Source organism: Penicillium brevicompactum (assembly GCF_028827555.1).
Source record: "Penicillium brevicompactum strain IBT 35665 chromosome Unknown utg000001l_segment0_segment0, whole genome shotgun sequence".
In the NCBI taxonomy this organism is placed as follows: domain Eukaryota; kingdom Fungi; phylum Ascomycota; class Eurotiomycetes; order Eurotiales; family Aspergillaceae; genus Penicillium; species Penicillium brevicompactum.
The window spans coordinates 321,371-343,605 of record NW_026623203.1 but is presented as its reverse complement, the minus strand read 5'-3'; the positions used below and the strand labels follow the sequence as shown (position 1 = coordinate 343,605).

Below are 22,235 nucleotides of genomic sequence, written 5' to 3'. Positions count from 1 at the left end.
CGCTATTATAGCCCCACGGCCTCTGCTCAGCCAGTCGACAAAGACCTCCCCGTCCTCTGCGCTCCAGTTCGTCAATACAACAGATGGGAAGCTCTAGCGCAGCTTTTGGAAAATAGTCGTCGCATGTTTTCGTGATCATCGAACCCTTTTGCGCCTACTTAGTTCACTTTGGTGCACAGTGGGATTCGAGAATTAGCAGATCTCAGCGCAGTCACTGAAGCAATATATCAGTTCTGTATGACATTCAATCTCTTTGGGTTGCTAGCAAATCTTGCTATGTTTTCTGTGTACCCCACACATGCTCTGTGGACTGTGGTATATTATTAAAGGGACAGTATCTGTCGGATCCGAGGGATGCAGGCACTAGTACTCGAACAAGCACCAGCAAGAAACAGACCGAAAAACGAGTGATTCAACATAATTTACTACCCTCTTTGGTTTGTGAAATGGCTTTGGCTCACTGACAGGAGGGGACCGACCGTCGGTGGGTGCTTAGTCACGATGATGGGTTGATGGGCCCCAAATGGGCCCCAAACAGTACAAACATGCCGAGGATTCAGATGCCAAGCAAAGTTGAACCCTCTTTTTCGGATTTATCAATTACCTTCCGTTTTACCACCGTTTTTCTACCTTATCACTAAGGTAATTTTTAGTTAATTTTGTTATTTTAGAATTATTTTCCTATTAACTCTTTATATCACGTCTAAAGTCGCGAAAAGACGCGTGTATTTAGGAATTTTATAAATTACAGAGGTTCATTAGAAAGTCGTGGTACTCACGCATAAACCTCATATATATATCCAAGATCAAAACATGAATATCAACATTTTTCGCGATATCTTAACTTCCACCGGTCGGATCCAACTCAAAATTGAAACATGTAATAGTACCACTACTATAAATCTATCTTTCAAATTTGAACTTTGTACGACTAGTTGAAGTTCGTATTACAGCGATTACACAGGTCGATTTGTCAGCGTTGAGATGGGCTTTAATGGGGGCCCCCACTAATGAGCCGTGGGCTCGAAGTTTAGGCCCAACCCGGCCTATTGCGGCAGTCTAGGTTCTACAATAGAGCGTGGTGGAGATGATATGATTCTCGACGATGAGGAATCAAAGCAAAGAATATGTTCACCATGGGTACCGGCAAACCGGTTGCTCAGCCTAATTTACCTTCTACGCCCTTAGTTCGGCGGCAGGTAACATTATCTAGCTGTGAAATAAAAGAAAATTGAAACATGTAATAGTACCACTACTATAAATCTATCTTTCAAATTTGAACTTTGTACGACTAGTTGAAGTTCGTATTACAGCGATTACATACATATTCTAAACGCCCTACACGTGTTCAATAGCTAAACTTATGTTCTTATTGTACTTTTGATAGTGGACAAAATCGAATGGTTTTCACTAATTTAAAGGGGAAGGTCGCTTGTGCGACCGTGGGTCACGTTGTGTGGGTAGCCCAATGGCTAATGAGCCAGCGGAATAACTTTGTCCCGCATCCGTCTCCGACGCTATCTACCAGTAACGTGCCTCCGGCGATGCCGGTGGAGTCGACCGTGTTGTGCGCTTGAATCGAGAACAACTGGAACATGGCATAAGCAGACAGACCGTTTCTAAAAGGGTTAAAGCACTCACTGATGGGGTCACTAGACAGATCGTTGTTTCGTCTCACGCTGTGAGCGGGTAGTGGGACAGGTGTCTGCGTTGCAAAAGAACTATCAGCGCAAGTCCTCGCGATACCGTGCTGTATGAACAGCATCCCTTACTTCCGGCTCTGATGTGAACATGATTGCCTTTAACGCGAAGCGCATGGTGAAACGCACGGCCCCTCTGCTGTGGCTAATATGAAAAATACATAGCACGGATTCTGATACGCTATTCAATTGTTGCGGAAAAACCTCAAGCCACAGATCAAACCTCGTCTAGTATTCAAGTCACCCCACGGCCTTTATTTTAAATCCAGCTCAACCGGTTATCCTAAATGGTCTTGACAGGTCAAAGACACAAAGCTCCCAAAGTGTCAAAGCCATCGAAGTGAAGACTGCTGAACAGAAGAGACCCTCCACTGCTGCTTCCACTCCTGCTCTGCACTGGTTTCCTCAGCTCGGGATTTATCAAGAGCTACTCTTAATAAAACAATAGCTCGAATCAGGCGCGGGTCACCAGAAGGGCTTTTTGCGGGGGTGAAATGATACTGCAGAGCAAGACTTTGGGTTGCGTCCATTGTGGCGCTGACGAGTTGGTGGAAGCTCTCAAAACACTTGGAATAAAAATTGTTCTCAAGCCCCTGCTGACTATGTTGTTGCATTCGTTCGGCCTTTAACTCCAAAATCGACATTTGGGGTTGTGTTTTGCATTTTCTCAGTCGCGGCCGTGTGGTTTCCAAGGCCATAGTAGATCCACGAGCCATAGAGATTTGGTGGTCCAGTAGATTTATCTCAGGAAGAGATGGCTTGATTTGTAGGGTAGTTGATATGGTAGTCATAGGGATAGCATCTTTGGCCGTGTCGGTGGATCGACTGTAGATGCTTGAGGTGCGACCGCGAATTTGTTTTTGAAAAGGGTTCATCGGATATTGATCGCAGACTGACGTCTCAGGTCACTGAAACCGAGGTTGGGCTCGAGATTCGCAGGCTTTTTAAGAACGAAAGGTCTGTTTTATGGGCGAACGCAGTCGATTGGTGCTCTTGGGTACTTTCTCAACGGCTTTCCTCACATTCTCACCACCGTTGGCGGACCTCGAATTCTTAGTCGTAGACCGGCACCGGCAAAGCACCACGCCAGCCTGTTGATAATCCCAACGATGTTTCTAGGCGCCAATTCCACCGCCATTCTAATAGGTGGTATATTGGAGACGGCGCATGGTTATTTGCCACCGAGTGACCTTCATGACGATTTCTTTTGCAACGCCCTACTCGCAATATCTGGATTTTTACAAACAAGGGCGGCCATCACGTGTGTGCATAGGGCGGAAGTACCGACACAGCATGTTGGAGTTTAGACTCAGACAGCCTAAGCATAATATTGATTTGTTTTGATTGTTCCCAACTAGTTTTATTGCCAGGGTAAACCAGAAAGGCAGAAAGGGGCGGGGAAAGCGGCAGACGAGACTGGGCACGGGCCCCGTCTTATTGGATGCCAGAGTTTCCTGGATTTCCCGTCTAGCCTAAATTGAATATTGCTTCTAATGTTAACTGTCAACAAAAGAGGGTCGCCATTTTACTAGTGCGCCCGAGGAATATTCAGCACCCCCTCTGCCTGACGATCGTAAGGCTCTCAAAGACCTTACTAAGCTCATCCCCTATTTATTCTGCACTTTCTTTAGTACATAAAAATCACACTCTCAAGTACTCAATTGGCTATGCCCGTACTAGTCCGTACTGTAACGACCACGTTCCGACATTAACTTTTATCTTCCTAGAACACCGAATGACAAATCCACACAGCTCACAGCCGCCGTCTTTTCTGCCCAACACTAGGCTCCAAGAAGTGGACTAGTCGCTTTGACCCACGATAGCAGTAACAAGATCTCCGTGGCGGCCAATCTAGGATTTGATGATCTGCACGTCCAAACTGAGCGTAAGCCTTCTGCTCATCGAGAAATTCTAGCGTCGATTTGGGGAAGCCGCCAATCTTTTCACGAAAGGTATCATTGGCAATCTCAATTGAGACTCTTTCCTCAAGGCTGGTGACCCGAAAAGCAACGCCCTTTCTGAAATATCCACAAAGTTGGCAAACGTCCACTGGATCTATGCTTCCCAAATCGTGGTCCTGACCAGACCGAAACCTGGCGCCGGGGAACTCCACAAGAACTCGCTGCAGGATGTCGGTAGGGTTCGGTCGTGAACAAAGAACAGATCCCCGACAAAAAAGGAAGCATTGCCCTGGACGGGAGATTCATCTAACTCAAAGAAAAACATGGCCGACGCAAGAATGCTCCTCACAAGCTCAGCTGGCACTGCAAAGTCCATATTCGACATTATTTCCAGCGAGCACGTATCGTCTAATGCTGGCAGTATACCATCGATGGCCTGGTCCAGCCGGAAAATATCGGGTGTCGACGAATGGGGAAGATAATTGAGAGCTTCCAAAAACCCTTGCCTTCCATCCATAGAGGGAGAAGACATCATGGCCCGAAACAGTCGGGGAAGAGCACCCTCCCGAATGCGATCAAGAAAACCAGTTGAATCGCTGGGGCTAGACTTGGAGAATCCTGTTCCGACAGATAGGAGAAGGTCGTGCCTTTTCGCCATGGGCCAGATAATGCCCGACTCTCGCAAAGCAATGGCTAGCGGATTGTTCGCCCGAACCCCACCATCTTGCAAGAGACCAAGGCCTGGCAAAGTTTTGGTCTGGAAGTAACTAGAGAGTGTCAGCGCGATACTATGTCTCATGGTGTCTGAACTCACAAGGGTGCTGCAACACTGCATACAGCTCTGTCAAAAGCTAATCGTTAGCAAAATTGGCTACTACTATTCACATTGGGTGCACTCGGACAGTCGACTTACGCTTCCCATAGAAAAGGATCCTCCCGGTCATCATGTGGCGCCAAAAATTGATAGGCGGTATTTGCGGAACGTGGGCTTTTTCTTCGGTAGTTGGCCAATACGCAGGCTTTGCCATCGGAGGTACGACTTGCCACAATAGCGATCCGGCAACCCGCAGGGCTAGCCGTGGCAACATCGAACATGCGGCGGATGGGCCAACGGCTGCTTTGAAAATTTGTGACAGCCCACCGGAATCATAAAGACCATCTGTGATCAGGTTGAACGCCGAGGCAAGCCACCGAATAGAGCGAGGAACTGGGCTATTTGAGGAAGGACGAAAGATATTTCGCGCAAGGTCGGGGAATGCATTGAAACATTGCGTGACTGAAGATTGATTGAGAATGATGTTAATAGTGGATAATGCGCCTGAATCGCCAGTTTTGTTAGTCTATCAACCATAATCACTCGGCCAGTGGTCGTACGTACCTACACTAGTTCCAGTGCACAGATCTGGTAGAGATGCGATCGGAACACCAATGCGCCTTTCTAAAGCTTGTAGAAGGCCTAGTTGAATCAGACCGCGCACTCCACCGCCATCTAAACTGAGAATCACCGGATGCTTAGTTGGAGGTAGTTGGCGGACAGTGACGTTGGACCTCTCGTCGCAGATAGGGCATTGAGCGACCTCGAAATGATACTCCCCAAGCGAACTTGGATTTCCGAAGATCACGATGCAGGTGTCACATATTGCATGTTTGCAGGGGAGCATATGCTCCGGGGGTCGACACAGACAGACCAGGCAAGTAGTGGTGGAATGAAGACCACCCCACCGGCGATACAAGCGATGCAACGTCTCCTTTCGAATGGCTGCTGAAGTTCTCACAGAGCTCAACTGCCCGAAACTTTGCACGAAGCGGAATGAAACGCCAGCAATATGGCCCTGGAACTTTGCGTCCCAGATACTGAGACATAATTTCTCATAAAATGCGGCGAAAACCAAGATGGGCGAGAAACCTGGGCAATTCAGCTTTCAAGTCGAGACATGAAAGTGCGAGTAAAAAGAAATCAAACTTACCGTGCATTCCAGGGGGTAGGCATCCATCAAGAAAGCCGTAGCTACAAGGTCATCAAAGTCCTCCCTTGAGCAGCTAACGGATTTTCTATGCTGGCTGACCTCTCGAAGACAATCGCCCATCGTGTCATTTCTCGTATAGTCCCCTCGGGCCCTTTCCAATAGATCAAATGTCGGTGCATCGAGGAGCCTTTGGTGGCTTTGTACATGAGTGTTCCAGAAAGCACAGAGGTGAATTGCTGAGAACCGCCGACAAGCTGATAGTTGCTCGGCCTGGACTATACCTAGTTGCTTGAGGATCAAGCTTTGCAGTGGCGCAAAAGCGACGCTGTCTGAAAGCCCGCTACGTGGACTGAGATCGAGAATCGTGACTGTCCCGGTCTTGATCATCTTTTGGAGCTGTGCGTATTCTTGTGTGAAGGCTTTTGTTGTATGCTTGCCGTCGGTCAAGACAATGACTATCTGCGTGGGAGCCGGAATACCCTCGTCGCCAATAGTCAGCTGTCGACGTGGTTGTTGGAGTAAGTTTCTTGCGGCCTGAATGTCAGCGGCGGAATCGAGGAACAAACACAGGATCTGGGTCCATGGTAAAACAAGTTCCCTCTTCACTTCTTGTTGTAGCCTTGCAGGGGGCAACAGCCCTTCTGCGCCCGTTATAGAGAAGCTTCGATGCTTTGTCGTTGAGTGCTTGAGCCATTTCGAGTCGCCCAAGCTGTGCTCCAGGCATAAACTGCTTTCAGCAAACAATATAGGGCTCTGTGTATGAGCGGTCTTGGTGCTGAGATGAAGACGAATCAAGCCTGCGGGGCCTTTGCGTGTGATGTTGTTGTATGGAAACAGAGCCCGCAAAGCTTTCATGCGGTTTGAACTACCGGTAAAATACAGCAGAGATGGATATTGACATTTTGGATAGGGTAATTCCTGCACAAGTTCTCCCAAGCGGTTGGTATCCACCAAGTTCCATACTTCATTCTCGCTGACGAGATCAAGCCAAGCAGCCATTAGATGGAATGGGAGATCTAAAAAGAAAGAGGTCTGCTGGAGGCTTTATATTCGGGGACTGGTCTGAAATTGACAAGAGGCGCTTCAAAGTGTCGCTGGGCCCTCAACTTGGAACTGGCGTGGTATTTTCTCGTCTCAGAATTTGATCTCAAGCGAAAACGTTTGGGCGCCAGGTTTCTTCTTCGTGTGTATCTGCAAGTTGCGGTCGTTTGAATCAAGTTTGCAACAAATGTCACTTTCTGTCAGACTCACCGCGAGACAAAGCTGCGGCTTCCTCTATATTAGAATGGTAGCAATCTTGCACTACTGACTATATAATGCATTCTAAAGCCCTTTCTTGCTTTGTGGCCTTTTCGTGATAGTCCCTAACATTCCTCGGCTATTACCTCTGTGGGCAACCATCTAAGTATGACAGGTAAAATGGGATCAGAAAGGATTGCCCTTCCTGCAATGAAGTCTGCGCTTGTTCCGTTCCGCCCAGCTGAAAATGTGACGCCTGCGCTGTCTAGAGCCAGCCAGATCGACGACCCGATTGAGACCACTTATGTCAGAATGCTCAGGGAAGAGGCAGAAATGGACATCAGCTTCAATATCACGGTCGGTATGGCTAATTGGGCACTGCTGGCCGGTTATCTCGTCATCCCCGGCACGTTCACTTCACTGCAAACTTCAAACCAGGTCGAAAAGGCTTTGCAAGTCAACAAAGCCGGTCGTACCGTGCTGCATACCATCCAGAACCCTCCATTACTCGGGATTGCGTGCCTTCTTCTTGTGAGTGGCATTGGAGCTCTCATGTGGCTGATGCACTTCCCAAAGCTCAGAGGAAATTACCTATGGCTGATCAATAAACTCTTTGTGTAAGTGAGCAACGCCGTGAGACAGATTCGGAGAGCGCGGGCTCAAGACTAAAACCGAACTAGGCCTCTATGCTTGAATGCTGCCGCCGGGCTGCTGACCACTGTCATCAACGTGTGTACCTCTCAAGGTGGAGACTGGTCTGTAATGGCAATTGTCACAACTGCTGTAACTGAAGCGATACTTTTTATCTGTTCAGCACTTCTGGCGATCTACAAATTCTACAAGTTGGAGGAGATTATAAAAGAAGATGAGTATATCAGGCGTTTTCGAGCTGCGATCTCAAAGTGATGTGAAAGTTTCAGACGGTGAAAGGGCTTGGTCACATGTACCACTGATCATTTAACAGTGGTGTTGGATTTGTGCTGGCTTTCATGCCGAGATGTCAATCCGTGCTTTTTGTTTAGTTGTAGAGTTCGATATTATTGTTCTGGTCCCTATACAGTTTTGATCACGCACCTCTATCATGTAAATTGTACTAACCAGAGCCCAAATGCTAGCAAGATTAGTTATTAAGTGTCAAAGGATGCTTCATAAATATAGTAATTTTGAATACCCAATGGACCGAGGATCGACGGAAGGCCACTCTCAACGCCATCCTTGCACAGGAAATTCTAGAAAAGAAACAAATCGTTAGGTATGATTTTGATCCCACGTAGCAGCTGTATTGCATACAAGACACATTTGCAGCTTGGGACTGACTTTTTGTCTCCATAAACTTTCTCAAATTGACACTGACCCAATGAATGATTCTGGAGGTCAACGCATCTGCACGCATTAGTAAAAAGCCTAGCGAAAGTCGCCGCAATTAAATCTCTATGAGGATTGATGCTGCTCTAGTGCTTACAAGTTGGTCGCTTATCCTTCCTCATGAAATAGCTGGCCTTACTCGTTATTTGGCTGGAGAGAAAAAATGTCTCTCAAAGTAAAGACCAACAAGAAATTTCCGGACAAAAAAAGTGATCATACTCAAAGCCAAGGCTCCAGAACTCGCCAGCAACTTATGGAGTTCATATTCCCACGTATTCCCTTGTCTCTTTATTCTGAGGCAAATTTCAAGGAGCTAGAGTGTAGCCAAGTTGATGCTCAGTTGCTCTGGTTGAAAGTTGAGCAAAATCATATAAACTTGAGGTGTACGCATTTCCTTGAAATTCAGTGTCAAATAATCCGGTCACGCGTTTTAACTAAGGCATCGCTTGATGTCTCGAAATGCATAAATACCCGCTATCGACCGCTTGAATTTTTTGCTGTTCGCAGAGAACATCGCGGTTGGCCATTCAATATGGCACCAAATAATGGTGGAGTTACTAAAAACTCTACCCCCAAGGCCAATAAATCTCACCTCCCTGAAATGGAGCAACTAGCAAACGATAATTTGATCTCTTCGCAAAAGATCGATAGTGCAGCTGCGCAAGCGTCTATTTCGCAAGGGCGCCACCCAACACACAACTCGTCAGACGCACACGATGGTGGTCAGCTTAGCGACAGTGACCCGATTGGCCAAGCCAACTCTTCGCCGCCATTGAACAGCTCAGTCATGAATTCTATCGAGAGAGACGACACCCCGATGCTTGATGCTGGCTCGGTAGACCAGACCGGGGCCGGGTCACACTCGAGTGGTCATGAACGCCCTCCTGCAGCCGGTCATCCACAGAATCACGATGATTTGTCTCCCAGTGCCCGAGGTACCACCGAGCCCGAAGAGCCAGAGCTTTTAGCCACCCTTGATCCCTCCAATGATGAGGAAGAAAGCGACGCGCTCGTAGATGGATGGGGAACCCTGCGAGGATCAAGCTTTGTCATTCTCCAGTACGGGCCTCGCCATGGAGCCAGATACAAATTCAAATACCGACATGGATATACCAATGCATCCATGAATAGCATGTCTGAATCGTCTCTGCGGATCTCCCAGATCAAAGTTAGTCCAGGAAGCAAAAACTGGCGGTATTCCAAGAACAATGTTGTCGGGATCTACGGAATTGCCTCGGAAGAAAGAAAGAATCCAAATAAAAAATACAAGTCTGATCCCTGTACTTGGTTGAAGATAAAATGGAAGGACCTGAAGTCAGAAGATACCGACAAAACGCAAAATTTTTGTTCTTGGATTCCCAGATCCGATTTCATTCGCTTCTGCAATGGCAAGCGCGCCGCAGATGCAAAGATCAAAGAGGTCTGGGACAAACAAGAAGAACGCTATCAGCGTGTGCTCCAGAGTGACACTGGAAGAGGCTCTGAAGATCGGTCTCCCACCCCTTGCCCATTGGGGTCAGCAGCGAGGCAATCACTTCCGCGAGAGCAAACACGACGTCTCAGTTCACCTGCAACTCAATTCGTATCTGCGGGCCAATATGAAATTCCCCCTTCCACTGCACAATTGCGCCCAAGACAGGGGTCGTCAACCAACCCAATCAACCTTGATGGAGATGAGGCACCTCAGAATCCAGTTTCCTCCGGCGCTGCTGTGAACTCGAACACCAACGCCGTGCAGAACAAGTCCAACCTCGCAATTGGCCAAAGAGCCATACGCACAGAAGCGGAATTCATTGCAGAAAGGGAGAAAGACGAGGGATGGCATGATCTAGACGATATCCAGAGAGAAACTCGCCTTACGGTGGCGAAAGCCATGTATGACCTGTACCGGGACACAATCGCCCAGAATATGCAATCCCAAAGCTCGGTCAATACCCCAATTGGAGAGCGACCAGGAGTAGCCGTCGCCGCCCATTGATGCCCTGATTTCATCTAAATTGCTAACGTTGAATTGGGCGTTTTGATTTACCAGTTCGATAAATTGATACATAGGTCAACAGATAGACCGATATATAGCTTTCTTTTATTTCAAATTGAAACAGATTTGTTTCCTTGTTTCTTCTCATGTGGTGTCAACATTCAAAACAGATTACGCGAAAAGAAATGATCAAGTGTATCTCGTCTCCAGAAAGTCTCGAGTTATTTGGTTCTTGATGTTGTATTTACAATATATCTATACTGCTACTCGGTGACGAATTTAACTTAACCGTTATATATGAAAATATGGGGAATGGAGTAAAAGCTTACACAACGGGATGTAATAAGCTTTCACGGGTGATATGAAATTGCTATTCTTGTACGAAAGGCTGGTGTGATTGTACTCGAGGAGTGACCGACTCAATTCCCCAAGGTAAGGGGTTTTGAGACACAACGAGCAAATAGTACGATAACAAAAGCACTAAGGAACTAACAGCCCGTAAGAGGACATGGCAACATGAGAGAGCGAAGTAAAAATGGTGAAGATGGTGAAGATGGTGAAGATGGTGAAGATGGTGAAGATGGTGAAGATGGTGAAGATGGTGAAGATGGTGAAGATGGTGAAGATGGTGAAGATGGTGAAGATGGTGAAGATGGTGAAGATGGTGAAGATGGTGAAGATGGTGAAGATGGTGAAGATGGTGAAGATGGTGAAGATGGTGAAGATGGTGAAGATGGTGAAGATGGTGAAGATGGTGAAGATGGTGAAGATGGTGAAGATGGTGAAGATGGTGAGGTGACCACCTTCGAGAGATAGTGCACAGCATAGTACATAGGGTTATAATAGGTTCGACACCTTGAATGTATACCGGAACTCTGCACACAATGTCTAGTTCGAGGAATCATGTTCAACGCAATGATATAGCCTACTGTCGATGTCCATGTGCAAGGGACAACGGTAGTTCTAGCGGTTTCCTCTCATTTCATTCAGAGTTCAAGACATAACTGAGCTAAAACGACCACATAAATGTGAGTTCATGCCCCGCTCGAGTCCTCACTATTATTCTCTTAGAATACCTTTGGCTCCTCAATTCCACAACGACTACCTGAAGAGGGACTACCTTCACGATAATAGACGATAATAGCCAGGTAAGGTAAAAGCCCCACAAGAATCTCATTTCCACCCATATCATTAACAGCTAAGATAAGGTCTAGTTCGGAGAGCCGTGTGCCATTGGGAGGCTGAATTAAATTCATCGGACGCTACATTATCTTTTAGCTAACTTCACATACACAAGCTGAGTAAGTATCTTGATTTATGCCCATTGCAATGCTATGTTGCAAGATTGACAAGTTATAACATCGAAATTTTACAGGCGACTCTGAGAGCGACCCTACCACCAAGACCTGGGTCAGAAACAAAATGGCGACCACTCAAAGCACAAACACAACGGGAACGATAGCCTGGAACAATGCCTTCGTGCCATTGACTTTGATCATCCCCACATTTACTCTGCCAACGGCTAGCACTGTGGAGGCCGTGACAGTGCCCGACTTGCCTGCTGCTACACAGCTTAAGCCTACGAGAGCTGCTGAAGCGTCAGGAAATGCGCCATCTTTGGCGACAGTTCGTGGACTGGGCTTGTGTTATTTGGCTTTTCTTACCGTGATGATTATTTGTCAAAGTCTATGATTCATCAGTCTGCAGGAAAGGATCATACCGGCGAAGATCATTGCGATATTTGATGCAAAAGATGCCATGCTTCATCAACTGAATCAGAGTGGCTATGCTGTTTTCCCAACCTATCGAAAATGTGCAACGCTGTAGGAAAAGCCAGAGTCCATCGGAACGTCCCAACGTAAGTTCATCCTATTCGAAAACCAAGAGCATAGAATTTGTCTTGGTGATATTCAGACTTTCGAAAAATGTCCACTCTGCCGTAGGCAACAAACTCTTAGCAATGTTGGTTTTTTGCATTTCCTCCTGGACGTCGAAGCCCGCGTGACCTGCAGCTTCAATGGCGTCGTTATTGGCCATCGCACCTGCCCTGCTGTTCCGTCCTTGTATTGTACTTCAGAATCCATACAAGGGTCACTCCACGTTATTGAAGCAAGGCTGCCACAGTATCTGACAAACTGTGCGATGAATCCGTATGTATTAGAAGCTAACATTGGTGGCTAGGGAAGTGGTTAGAAGACATCTAGCCTTGAAGAAGTAAGCAGAAACTACCTGTGGATGACGGCCCAGAAATTCCATGGCATGATCTGTCTGCTTGGCCAACACTAGCTCCTTGAATCCATTCAGGACGAGCAATTCAGCTCTTTGCTGCATCACCAGGTACGACAGCTTGCCAGCCTCTCGCGAGTACGCGTCGACATCCGCCATCAAGCTAAGGTTCTCCTTGGCTCGATTGCGACGCCTTTGTGATGCCAGAGCCTGGTGCTTCCGTTTATTCGCTGCGGCGCGTGAACCGGAGTTTTCCCATTTGAAAGGAATCCTCTTCACATTAGCGGAAGTAGCTGGCTTCTCCTCTTCGAGATCGACGCTCCGGCTCGCAATGGCTACTTCTGTGGTTCCTGGTGGCACAGCGGTCGTTTGCTGCTTTCCGGCATCTTCTGGGGACAACAGCAAGTCTTTAATCGATCTGTCAAGTGTTAGCTGGGATCAGGTCTTATCAGATAGAAACTCACTGTGCTCGAGGGATGAAATACTCAGATGTCATCTTGAGAGCTCGGATTGATGCCGAGGGTATGAAATGATCGGCTCAAACGGAGAAGAGGAGTACTATTTATGTCAAAACTTTCCAGAATTAACTCTAGACTGGGCATAGCCCATAACACTCTCTGCACTACATGAATGGAGCCCCACAAGTAATCCTAGGAATCGAGGAGGCTGTGTCGTAATTTTTCAAAACTTATTACAACTACTCTCGCTGCCTTCGCATTAGACCCCTTTATGTCCATACTATAATAGCCTGCGAAATGGTAAATAATGCAGGTAGAATTATACATGAACAAGGTATCTGGCGCGGGGGGGCTAGTCTTTTCCAATAGCATGCCTGTGAAAGGGGGAGGATTGTTAGCAAGCTAGAAGACTTTGACGAACTGAGAGAGTGGTCAAATACCACTAGGACCCTTTGGGACGCTTATTCATCGATCACCCAATTCCCACTAGTATTTGTACGGTATTCCGGGCAGATTCGGAAGGACGGTGTTGTAACACGCCGAAGCTTATTTGTATAGACCCCTGAGATCGTTCAACCGATCTTTAAACACCTACAATCAATCACCTGATTCTATTGGACATGTTCAGTACCAGCCAGTACATCAATTCCTCATCCTGACAGTTATGAGCCCGATCTGCCTGACTGTATAAAGGAGATATATCACCTACCTGCTCTGTATCTCGCAGTCAACGAATCCCCGAAGCACCCAACACGGTCGGATACCCCTGAACGCCCAGCCACCCCTTGTGAGCTCTTGCGTCCAGTGCACAGAAAATCCGGACCGACAAGCAGCCTTCGGAAACGTTTTATGAGGAGATTTTGAGTATCTGAGCTATATCTTGTGCGAAGATGTCCGATATCACGAGGGAAGATCTGATGCAAGTCCCGCTTGACCAGAAGCTTCAGTCGGAAGCGCAGTGGAGGGTCTGGATAGGCCATATCAAATCAGCGGCTGTTGCAGAAGATGTGTGGGATTACCTTGATCCTGAGAAGGCGGATGACGAAGTTCTGCAGGTGCCTGAGGCTCAGGAAGAGCCCTCGTTACCCCGGGATAACCGCCAGCGGGAGAGAGATATCATGGACCTAGAAGATGCGGAGCTCAAGAGATACACGTTCACTGTTCAAGCGTACGATCGCCGCGATCAGCGCAGACAGAGGTTATTAAAGACTATGTCACGATTAAACAGCCTCATCACCCGTTCGTTAGCCACGGATCATCACTACCTCGTCGTGGGCGAGGATTCACCGCGGAAGAAGTTGATGAAGCTATCCGAAACGTTTAAACCAAAGCCTCAGAATCGCCAGCAGCAACTTCGTCGTGCTTGGAGAGAGATGATCAGGCAGAGGCCTCAAGGGGATACTAACCACTGGTTGACCCAGTGGGTTAGCCTATTCGAAGAAGGCAAGATCGCGGGTATACCTGACTGCTCTAACGGAGACCATTTCGCGATACGAGACTTCTTGGACGCTATACAACCGGTTGATGATACTTGGTGCACAGCCTGGCGCGAAAAGCTCGCAGATCAGGAGAAATCTGTCACGTTTCATGAGGTTATAGCTAGCTACCGTAGCCGCCGGGGTGATCTCGCGATCTCCGGGGGACGGAAGCAGCCAAAGATAGCTCTGGCTTCGTTAAACGGTGAACCGGAGGCTAAGCCCGCGGAGAGGACCTACCGGAAGAAATGCCCGTGCGGTAACGCTCATCCTCAGCACCAGTACTCTACGTGCTTCTACCTCAATGAATCACTTCGACCGGAGGGCTGGAAGCCACGGGAGGGTACTCTTCAACGGATTCCTGAGTTTATCAAGCAGATGAGCCCTCAAGATCAAGAGAAGATCGCCAAAATACAGCAGAAGAAGGCTGAATCAGCTCACCTAGCTGGTACGGCACCGCCAGAGGGCCAGTCCCTAGCGTTCTTCGCTAACGATACTCGATCTATCGCTGCGTCAGAAGTGGACGATGAGCCACTCAAAGATAGCTGGATTCTTGATACCGGAGCCACCTGTCATATCTGCAACGATCTCGAGCAGTTCTTGACATACATGCCGCGAGAAAGCACCGTCAAGACCGGTCAAACAGTGACACCGATGATAGGCTATGGGCAGGTCAGGATCACCGGGAAACACCCTCGTACAGGCACTACGGTGTCTGTCACCCTAGACAACGTGTGGTACTCGCCCGGCTTCCATACAAGCTTGATCTCACTCTCTGTGATTGAGGATAAGGGCTTCTGCTTTAAATCTGATGAAAGAGCGATATTCAAAGCCAATGAAGCTGTTCTTAAGGTAGAGAGACATCACGGCCTATACACAGTCATCTACAACCCGAACCACCGAGCAGCGTTTTCCGTACGGCATTCGGAGAAGCCTCACCTCTCAGCAGCTTCAGCGAGGCGCTGGCATCGTCGGTTGGGCCACGCCTTTGACCAGAAGATTGAGAAGCTGCCGGAGATGGTTGATGGGGTCAAAATTGATAGAATCTGCGAAGATAATCATCACGATAATCCCGAGAAATGCGAAGTCTGTCAGCTAACAAAGTCTAAACGCCAAATCTCTCGAAGGACAACTGGCACACCGTACGGCAAGTATGGTCGTATCCACTTCGATCTCGTTCAAATTGACCCAGGGTATAACGGAGATCGCTGGATGACACACTTCTACCTCGAAGGCGTACGCCTCCACGCGGCCTATACCCATGAGAAGAAGAACGGCTGTCAAGATGCGGTTAGTCAGTTCGTCGCACTAGCTAAGAAGCAGTGGAATCTTCCGATACGTGCCTTCCGATATGATAACGAACGCTCTGCTGGGCGTACGGTGGAAGATTTCTTGTCAAATGAAGGCTTTATCATTGAGCATAGTGTAGTGGGCACCCCGGAACAGAACGGCTTCGCGGAGCGATCTGGGGGGTGATAATCACCGTGGCTCGTACTCTAATAGCCGATGCAGGCCTCCCTAAGAATCTATGGCCTGAAGCTGTTAGAGCTGCTGTATGGATCATCAACAGATCGCCCACGAAGCTACCAGACGGCCGGTGGATAGTCCCTTACCAAGAGGCATTCTTCAATCAGCCACAACAGCGTGTCAACCTCGCAAACTTGAGGATCTTCGGTTGCCGAGCGTACGTGCGGAAGCAGGCTATTCCGAACGCCGCGAAGATGGAGCCACGCGCCGAGATAGGCTATCTCGTTGGCTATGAAGCCTCGAACATCTGGAGGGTGTGGTTTCCCCGCAGAGAAGCTGTACGATCAGTGCGAGATGTTGTTTTTGATGAGAACGTGTTCTTCAATGCTCGAGAGCTAGAGAAGGAGCCGGTCCGCGATATATTGGAGACCATGCCATGGGCTATTGGAGACGAGGATACTGACCAGGGCACCACTGAAATAAGCCTGGATATACCTCAACCAGTTGGAAACATCGCGGACTCACAGGGAACAGAGCCACAGAGCTTGACTAAGCCTTCCAAAGAGAAAATAGCCCCTTCGCAGCCAGCGGAGCCTCAGCAGATGATATCACCGTCGCCCACGCCGTCCGTTCAGCCAGTGCAGACCTCAAATCCTCGCACGGCACCAGAATCAATCCCAGGAGCCTTCCCGGCACCACCAGACCATGATTCTCAAGATCAACTCGCTGAACAGCTTCAGAGAGAGCTCTCGGCAGCCACACTTACCCGAGAGACTCGTACTGCGCCCAGGGATATAGTGGGAGATGTTTCGTCTCGCAACATCGTGTCGGGCTCACGCAAGCGAAGATCTAGAGATATCAGCAATTTAGCCTTCTCAGCGGACGACGAGGAAAATGAAGAGGGGGTACTCGCTGCCTTTGCAACCGGCCTCAATGGATCTCATTCACATACAAGAACACACCGCGATGAGCTACCTTCGGAGCCTCAGAATTGGCGAGAGATGATGAATCATCCATTCAACGAAGGCTTCTTAGCAGCTGCTGGCCTCGAGGTCAAAACAATTGAACGGAAGGGCACTTTTGAGGTCATACAGCGTCCGAACGACCGCAGCGTGCAGGTGCTCCCACTAAAGTGGGTCTTTAACTATAAGTTCGATAGTGATGGATATCTGGTGAAGCTGAAGGCGAGAATCTGTGTCCGAGGAGATCTTCAGAAGCTTTCTACGGAAGAAAAGTATTCAGCTACCCTCGCTGCCCGTACGGCCCGCGCCGTTCTCGCTCTGGTCGCTGCGTTTGACCTCGATACACACCAATTTGATGCTGTCAACGCCTTCCTTAACAGCACACTGGATGAAACAGTGATAACGGAGATGCCCGAGGGGTTTAGGCAGTCTGGATATTGCTGGAAGCTCCTCAGAGCTCTCTACGGCCTACGGAAATCCCCAAGGCTCTGGCAACGTGAGGCCACAAAGGTCTTGACTAAGCTAGGTCTCACAGTCGTTCAAGAAGATCTTTGTCTCTTCGCATCGGACGGCATCATCGTATTCTTCTATGTAGACGATATAATCATCGTCAATCACCCATCTCAGCGCCAGCGCGCGGCTGAGATCAAAGAGAAACTTAACAGCACATGGGAATTGAGAGACATGGGCGAAGCTGCGTGGTTCCTAGGGATCCGTATTGTCCGTGACAGACAGCAGATGGCCCTCTGGCTCTGTCAGGACTCATACATCTCCTCTATGGCAAGCAGATATCACCTGACCACCCATCGTCGCTTTGATACACCCCAGGCACCAGCTACGTTGAAGCCGTACGCTGGGCAGGCCACAAAGGAACAAATTCATGAGTACCAGGAGAAGGTGGGTTCCACACAGTATGCTACTACCATCACACGGCCAGATGCAGCCAAAGCCGCCTCCACGTTAGCTCAGTTCCTCACGAACCCGGGACCGGAGCATCTCGAAGCGATCAACCGCGTGATATCCTACTTATACCACACACGTTTCCTCGCTCTCACCTATCGGCCGCGCCGATCCGATGATGATGAAGCCGTCACTTTCTTTAGTGATGCCTCGTTCGCCGATAACCCGGATCGGAAGAGCTCGGAGGGATATCTCTGCACAATCTTTGGCGGACCTGTTGACTGGAGGGCTGGTAAACAGCGTACGGTGACCACTAGTACTACCGAAGCGGAGCTGCTAGCGATCTCCGAGGCTGCGAGGACCATGAGCATGTGGAAACGTCTCTTTGAAGCTATTCGCTTTGATCCAAAGCACGAACTTGCTATCCGGTGCGATAACCAACAGACGATTCGGCTTCTCATCAAGGAAGCTCCTCAGCTGCGGACAAAGCTACGTCACGTTGATATCCACCACCATTGGCTCCGTCAGGAGGTCCAAGCAGGCAGGATTCTCATCAGATGGACCGAAACGAAAAGTATGGCTGCGGACGGACTCACTAAGCTACTGCCGCGCCAGAAGCACACAGAATTTATCCAATTGATGGGCATGGAGGATATTGGAAATCTGCTAGATTAGCAGAGGTTGTTGGGAATTGTGCAAACGCTGAGGGGGTGTGACGAACTGAGAGAGTGGTCAAATACCACTAGGACCCTTTGGGACGCTTATTCATCGATCACCCAATTCCCACTAGTATTTGTACGGTATTCCGGGCAGATTCGGAAGGACGGTGTTGTAACACGCCGAAGCTTATTTGTATAGACCCCTGAGATCGTTCAACCGATCTTTAAACACCTACAATCAATCACCTGATTCTATTGGACATGTTCAGTACCAGCCAGTACATCAATTCCTCATCCTGACAGACTTTTATTCTTATTGCTCCTAGGATATACAGGGCAGTTCATAGAATGGTTGTTGTGCCTAGTGAGACACTTCAATATACACGCGAGTCTATCAGCGTCGTTTGGTCCAGCGCTTGGAATTCTTTTCTCTCCCTTGGGATGATACGATTTTGGCTTATTTGCAGCTTGTATTACACATGGCCAGGAATAATGCCAATCATACAGGGTTTGCCATTGTTTAAACAGACTTTGACAAAGAGCATAATCCTTCATCTGAGAGCAATTTGTGCGATAGTTCGAGCACCACAATAGAGTGAGGGCTTGTGAGGTCGGAGAAAATAGCATTCAAGAGCTGTTTTCTGATGCAAAGCAAGCTACCAAGCGACAACGTTGAAAAGTCAAGCGACTGTGATGGATATAGTTCATCAACAGTTCACCATAGCCTGCTAATTTGCGGGATATCACTTTTAAGCTGCAGTGACGTAGTAATATAATGCCGTGACCAAGTGCCATCGTGATGAGGGCCAAAGGGGCATGTAGAAATCAAGGTTTGGCGATATAAATTCCAGTGTAATTCCCACTGCCCTTTTTCATAAGTCGCCAAACCACACACAAAGATGAAGGACAATCAGGTCAGCCCTAGTCGGCCTCCGACTGTGTGGGTTGATCAATCTGCTTTCTTCCAGGAGCAACCGAGTTCAAAACCAATTGCTTCTCCGGATATTCAACCCTCGCCGAGTCAGAAAATGACTGCCGCCGCAATCGCCCTCAGTTGGAAGAAATCACTCCCGGATCGCCCAAAGCGAAAGATCCCACAGCTGAACCAAAACCCATGGGATACTTTCGAACCTGTTGCTGCATCATCGCAAGATCGGACTCTGATCTTTGCCCGACACAAGACGATGAAAGGAGAGTTGGTGCATATCCAAGAACTCAAACAACAGTTCTCGCCCGCTACAGGTTTCCCAGAAATGATGGAACAAATCTCTCATCCAAGTTTCTTGAGGCTAATCGAGAGTTACCATCAGGATGCATCCTGCACGTTGGTCTGGGAGCCAACGGAAGTGTCAGTCAGCCACATTTTAGCCTCCAGCTGCTCAATTACCAACGATGAACTGCTTGGAATTGTCAAACCGGTGAGTCAAACACAAGAATCATGCAGATGCTGCTGCAGCTAACTCAAAATAGGTATTGGAAGGAATACAATATCTGCGCGGGCTTGGAAGAGCACTCCCTACCCTGGGCCCGGAAACAGTCCTGCTTACACAGTCTGGTGATGTCAAGATCAGTAAGGCATTCGCTTATATGATTAGTAACTACAAAGACTGACATTCACTAGTCGGGGCCGAAAATAGCTGCCAGATCCATGAATCAGAAATGAATCCTGCGACAATGAAACTATGCGCTCTAGCTGATGTTGTCACCAAATTGATGCTGAGGAACCCTACCTACGAATGGGAACCCGAGATCAAAGACTTGCCTTGCCAGCTGGAAAGTATATCGGTTGACGAACTCTTGCAGGTCAGTTCATTCTTCCATGTCACCAGATTCTCAGCTAATGTGACAGAATACCATCTTCACCCGAGCAACATGCGAGGGGGAGTTGAAGTTGTTGGTCAGTGTAGCCAACAAGACTGCGTATCACGGTATCAAATCTTACTATGCTCGTTGCTGAACGATGAACTCATTGGTGTTGGCTTGGCTCTTTGCTTGGAGGTCTATTAAGAAAAGCCTTGCAATACTGGGTTTCACCTTTGCTTCTCGGACACAATTTGTGATACATAAGCGAAACTAGAAGGGAGAGTGTATAGACAAACCACGGTACCGCAGGTGGTAGTTAACAATCGCGTTTTTGAAAGAAAGCCTTGTCCTAGGTTCGAAGTAGCTCCTGTCCTAGTCCACAGACGCTCGCTTAACTTGTGATCTGTTGTTAAAATCAATCATTGCTTATATGCTCAACGGTTATTAGTCTATAGGCGTTTATTTGTCGCCTATTGGGGTAGCATTTTTTGTAACATGAAGAGTGGGATATCTATATTTCTTTTTTCAGCTTGACCCTACCATTCGAGCAAAATACTATCATTGTTTGGCACAACACCTTGCAGGAACAAGAATGCTTAGACCAAATTGAGAGTAACTTTGAATAGCGAAAAGAATGTAATTGAAATATCGTAGACTTGGATTCTGACGACGGTAGCTACCTATGTGAATATTGTGCTTTGCAGGCGATCCTGATTGAGCTAGATAATTGGAATTCTTCAGTCTATATAGTTCAAAGCTGCAAGGCTCCATCGTTCGGCTACTTATGAGTCTTACTACCCTGGCAGCCACATGAACAAGACGTCGAGTGCGAGCTTTCAGTAATGGAATTTGCTGTGCCGGTGTCCGCTGGATTGGTGATTGGAATTGGACCGAATGTAGGATGTCCGATGCAGACCGGCTCGTGCTCTAGCGGGCGGTTTTTGCTGTCGCCATTATATTCAACAAAACTTCCAGGCCAAGGGAACCGGATGTCCACATTCTCCTTGGTAATGCAACCATTCACGTTGGCGATAAACATAGGAGGAAAAGCAGGCGATTGTTTGGGCATGCCGTCAGACGAATTTGACGTTGACGCAGTGGCCACAGTAATGGGTGCGCAATTCATGTACATCTCACGATTGCCGATACGATTGAACCACGTCCAGGCCAAAGTGTATTTTCCGGGTGCAATACCCTTCGGGATCGCGAAGTGGAGTTGGAGAGAATTGTCCGACGCGGCACCACCAGGAAGATTGCCGGGTACACTTGCGGGGCATCCCCCTTCGAAGGACTTGATGACTTTCCATTCCGAACTCTTCGTCGGCTCACGATCACTGGTAAGACTCACCTGACAAGACCCTCCACCATGGGTGATGCTCCCCAGAAGATTGATGGTGTTATTCTGCCCGGCCCAATAAATCGATTCTTCTGTCGGGGTATGAAAGGCGCCTGGTTGTAGCTTGCAAGGAAAATCACTACCATCTACAGCCAGTGGCGAGTTGTTAATTGTGTCTCTACTGTAGGGCTCGGGTGAAGTCATTTTCAGGTGCGCATAGACAGGCGAAAACGCAGCTGCCTGCAGCAGCAGGTGCCATTTCACGAATATCATAGCAGGAGGTGAGATGATCTTCGGCGGTAAAAGCTGATTTCCAAATCGGGTAGCTGAAGACTATGACAGGATCAGCTACGGCTTGATATATATTCACAACGTATGTGGGTGGAGAGGACGCCTGAACTGCCGTGGCTGCCGCGGATATTTGAGTCCACCAGAAAGTCACATTATAATCTAGCTCTGCTAGTCTTTCGCCTCAAGATGTGCTGCCACCACTCATGACAAAATTTGGTTTTTACAGTAAACACATGTGGTTGTATTCGTTGAACGGAAGAAGCGGCGAGCCAACTGTACTAAAAGAGTTCTCGCATTGCCCAAAGTGAAGTGGAAGCCCTCATTCAACTGAGTCGCGACAACTCACCAGTCCTTGTGAGATCTGAGACCAGTTCAACAATACGTCCATGCCCTGGTTTTCGCTTACACTGCGAACGCTACTGTCCTACTGCCCTTGATTCCCCCTTTCACATAAGTGCAGGGTTCGCTATGGACCACCATTTATCTAGCAAGTCACTACTGCCAATTT

General features: G+C 48.2%; 5 protein-coding genes across 5 annotated transcripts; 4 read left to right on the top strand and 1 right to left on the bottom strand.

Annotated features, from left to right (window-relative positions):
* Positions 1–3,755: 3,755 nt before the first annotated feature.
* On the bottom strand, positions 3,756–6,567 carry N7506_000081 (uncharacterized protein; the record flags this gene model as incomplete). Its single annotated transcript, XM_056949377.1, has 5 exons — positions 3,756–4,368; positions 4,416–4,452; positions 4,515–4,919; positions 4,980–5,520; positions 5,569–6,567. 5 exons carry the CDS (start codon positions 6,565–6,567, stop codon positions 3,756–3,758), a joined length of 2,595 nt encoding a protein of 864 aa, XP_056815292.1.
* Positions 6,568–6,987: 420 nt separating this feature from the next.
* Positions 6,988–7,713, top strand: N7506_000080 (uncharacterized protein; the record flags this gene model as incomplete). The annotated part of the gene is made up of 2 exons (XM_056949376.1): positions 6,988–7,424; positions 7,488–7,713. The coding sequence occupies 2 exons, from the start codon at positions 6,988–6,990 to the stop codon at positions 7,711–7,713; spliced, it is 663 nt and encodes a 220-aa protein (XP_056815291.1).
* Positions 7,714–8,704: 991 nt separating this feature from the next.
* N7506_000079 (uncharacterized protein) lies at positions 8,705–10,150 on the top strand (the record flags this gene model as incomplete). The annotated part of the gene is made up of 1 exon (XM_056949375.1): positions 8,705–10,150. One exon carries the CDS (start codon positions 8,705–8,707, stop codon positions 10,148–10,150), a length of 1,446 nt encoding a protein of 481 aa, XP_056815290.1.
* A 516-nt stretch (positions 10,151–10,666) lies between these two features.
* Positions 10,667–13,687, top strand: N7506_000078 (uncharacterized protein; the record flags this gene model as incomplete). The annotated part of the gene is made up of 2 exons (XM_056949374.1): positions 10,667–10,886; positions 13,647–13,687. The coding sequence occupies 2 exons, from the start codon at positions 10,667–10,669 to the stop codon at positions 13,685–13,687; spliced, it is 261 nt and encodes an 86-aa protein (XP_056815289.1).
* A 37-nt stretch (positions 13,688–13,724) lies between these two features.
* Positions 13,725–14,740, top strand: N7506_000077 (uncharacterized protein; the record flags this gene model as incomplete). Its single annotated transcript, XM_056949373.1, has 3 exons — positions 13,725–14,002; positions 14,063–14,652; positions 14,727–14,740. The coding sequence occupies 3 exons, from the start codon at positions 13,725–13,727 to the stop codon at positions 14,738–14,740; spliced, it is 882 nt and encodes a 293-aa protein (XP_056815288.1).
* Between the last annotated feature and the right edge of the window lie 7,495 nt (positions 14,741–22,235).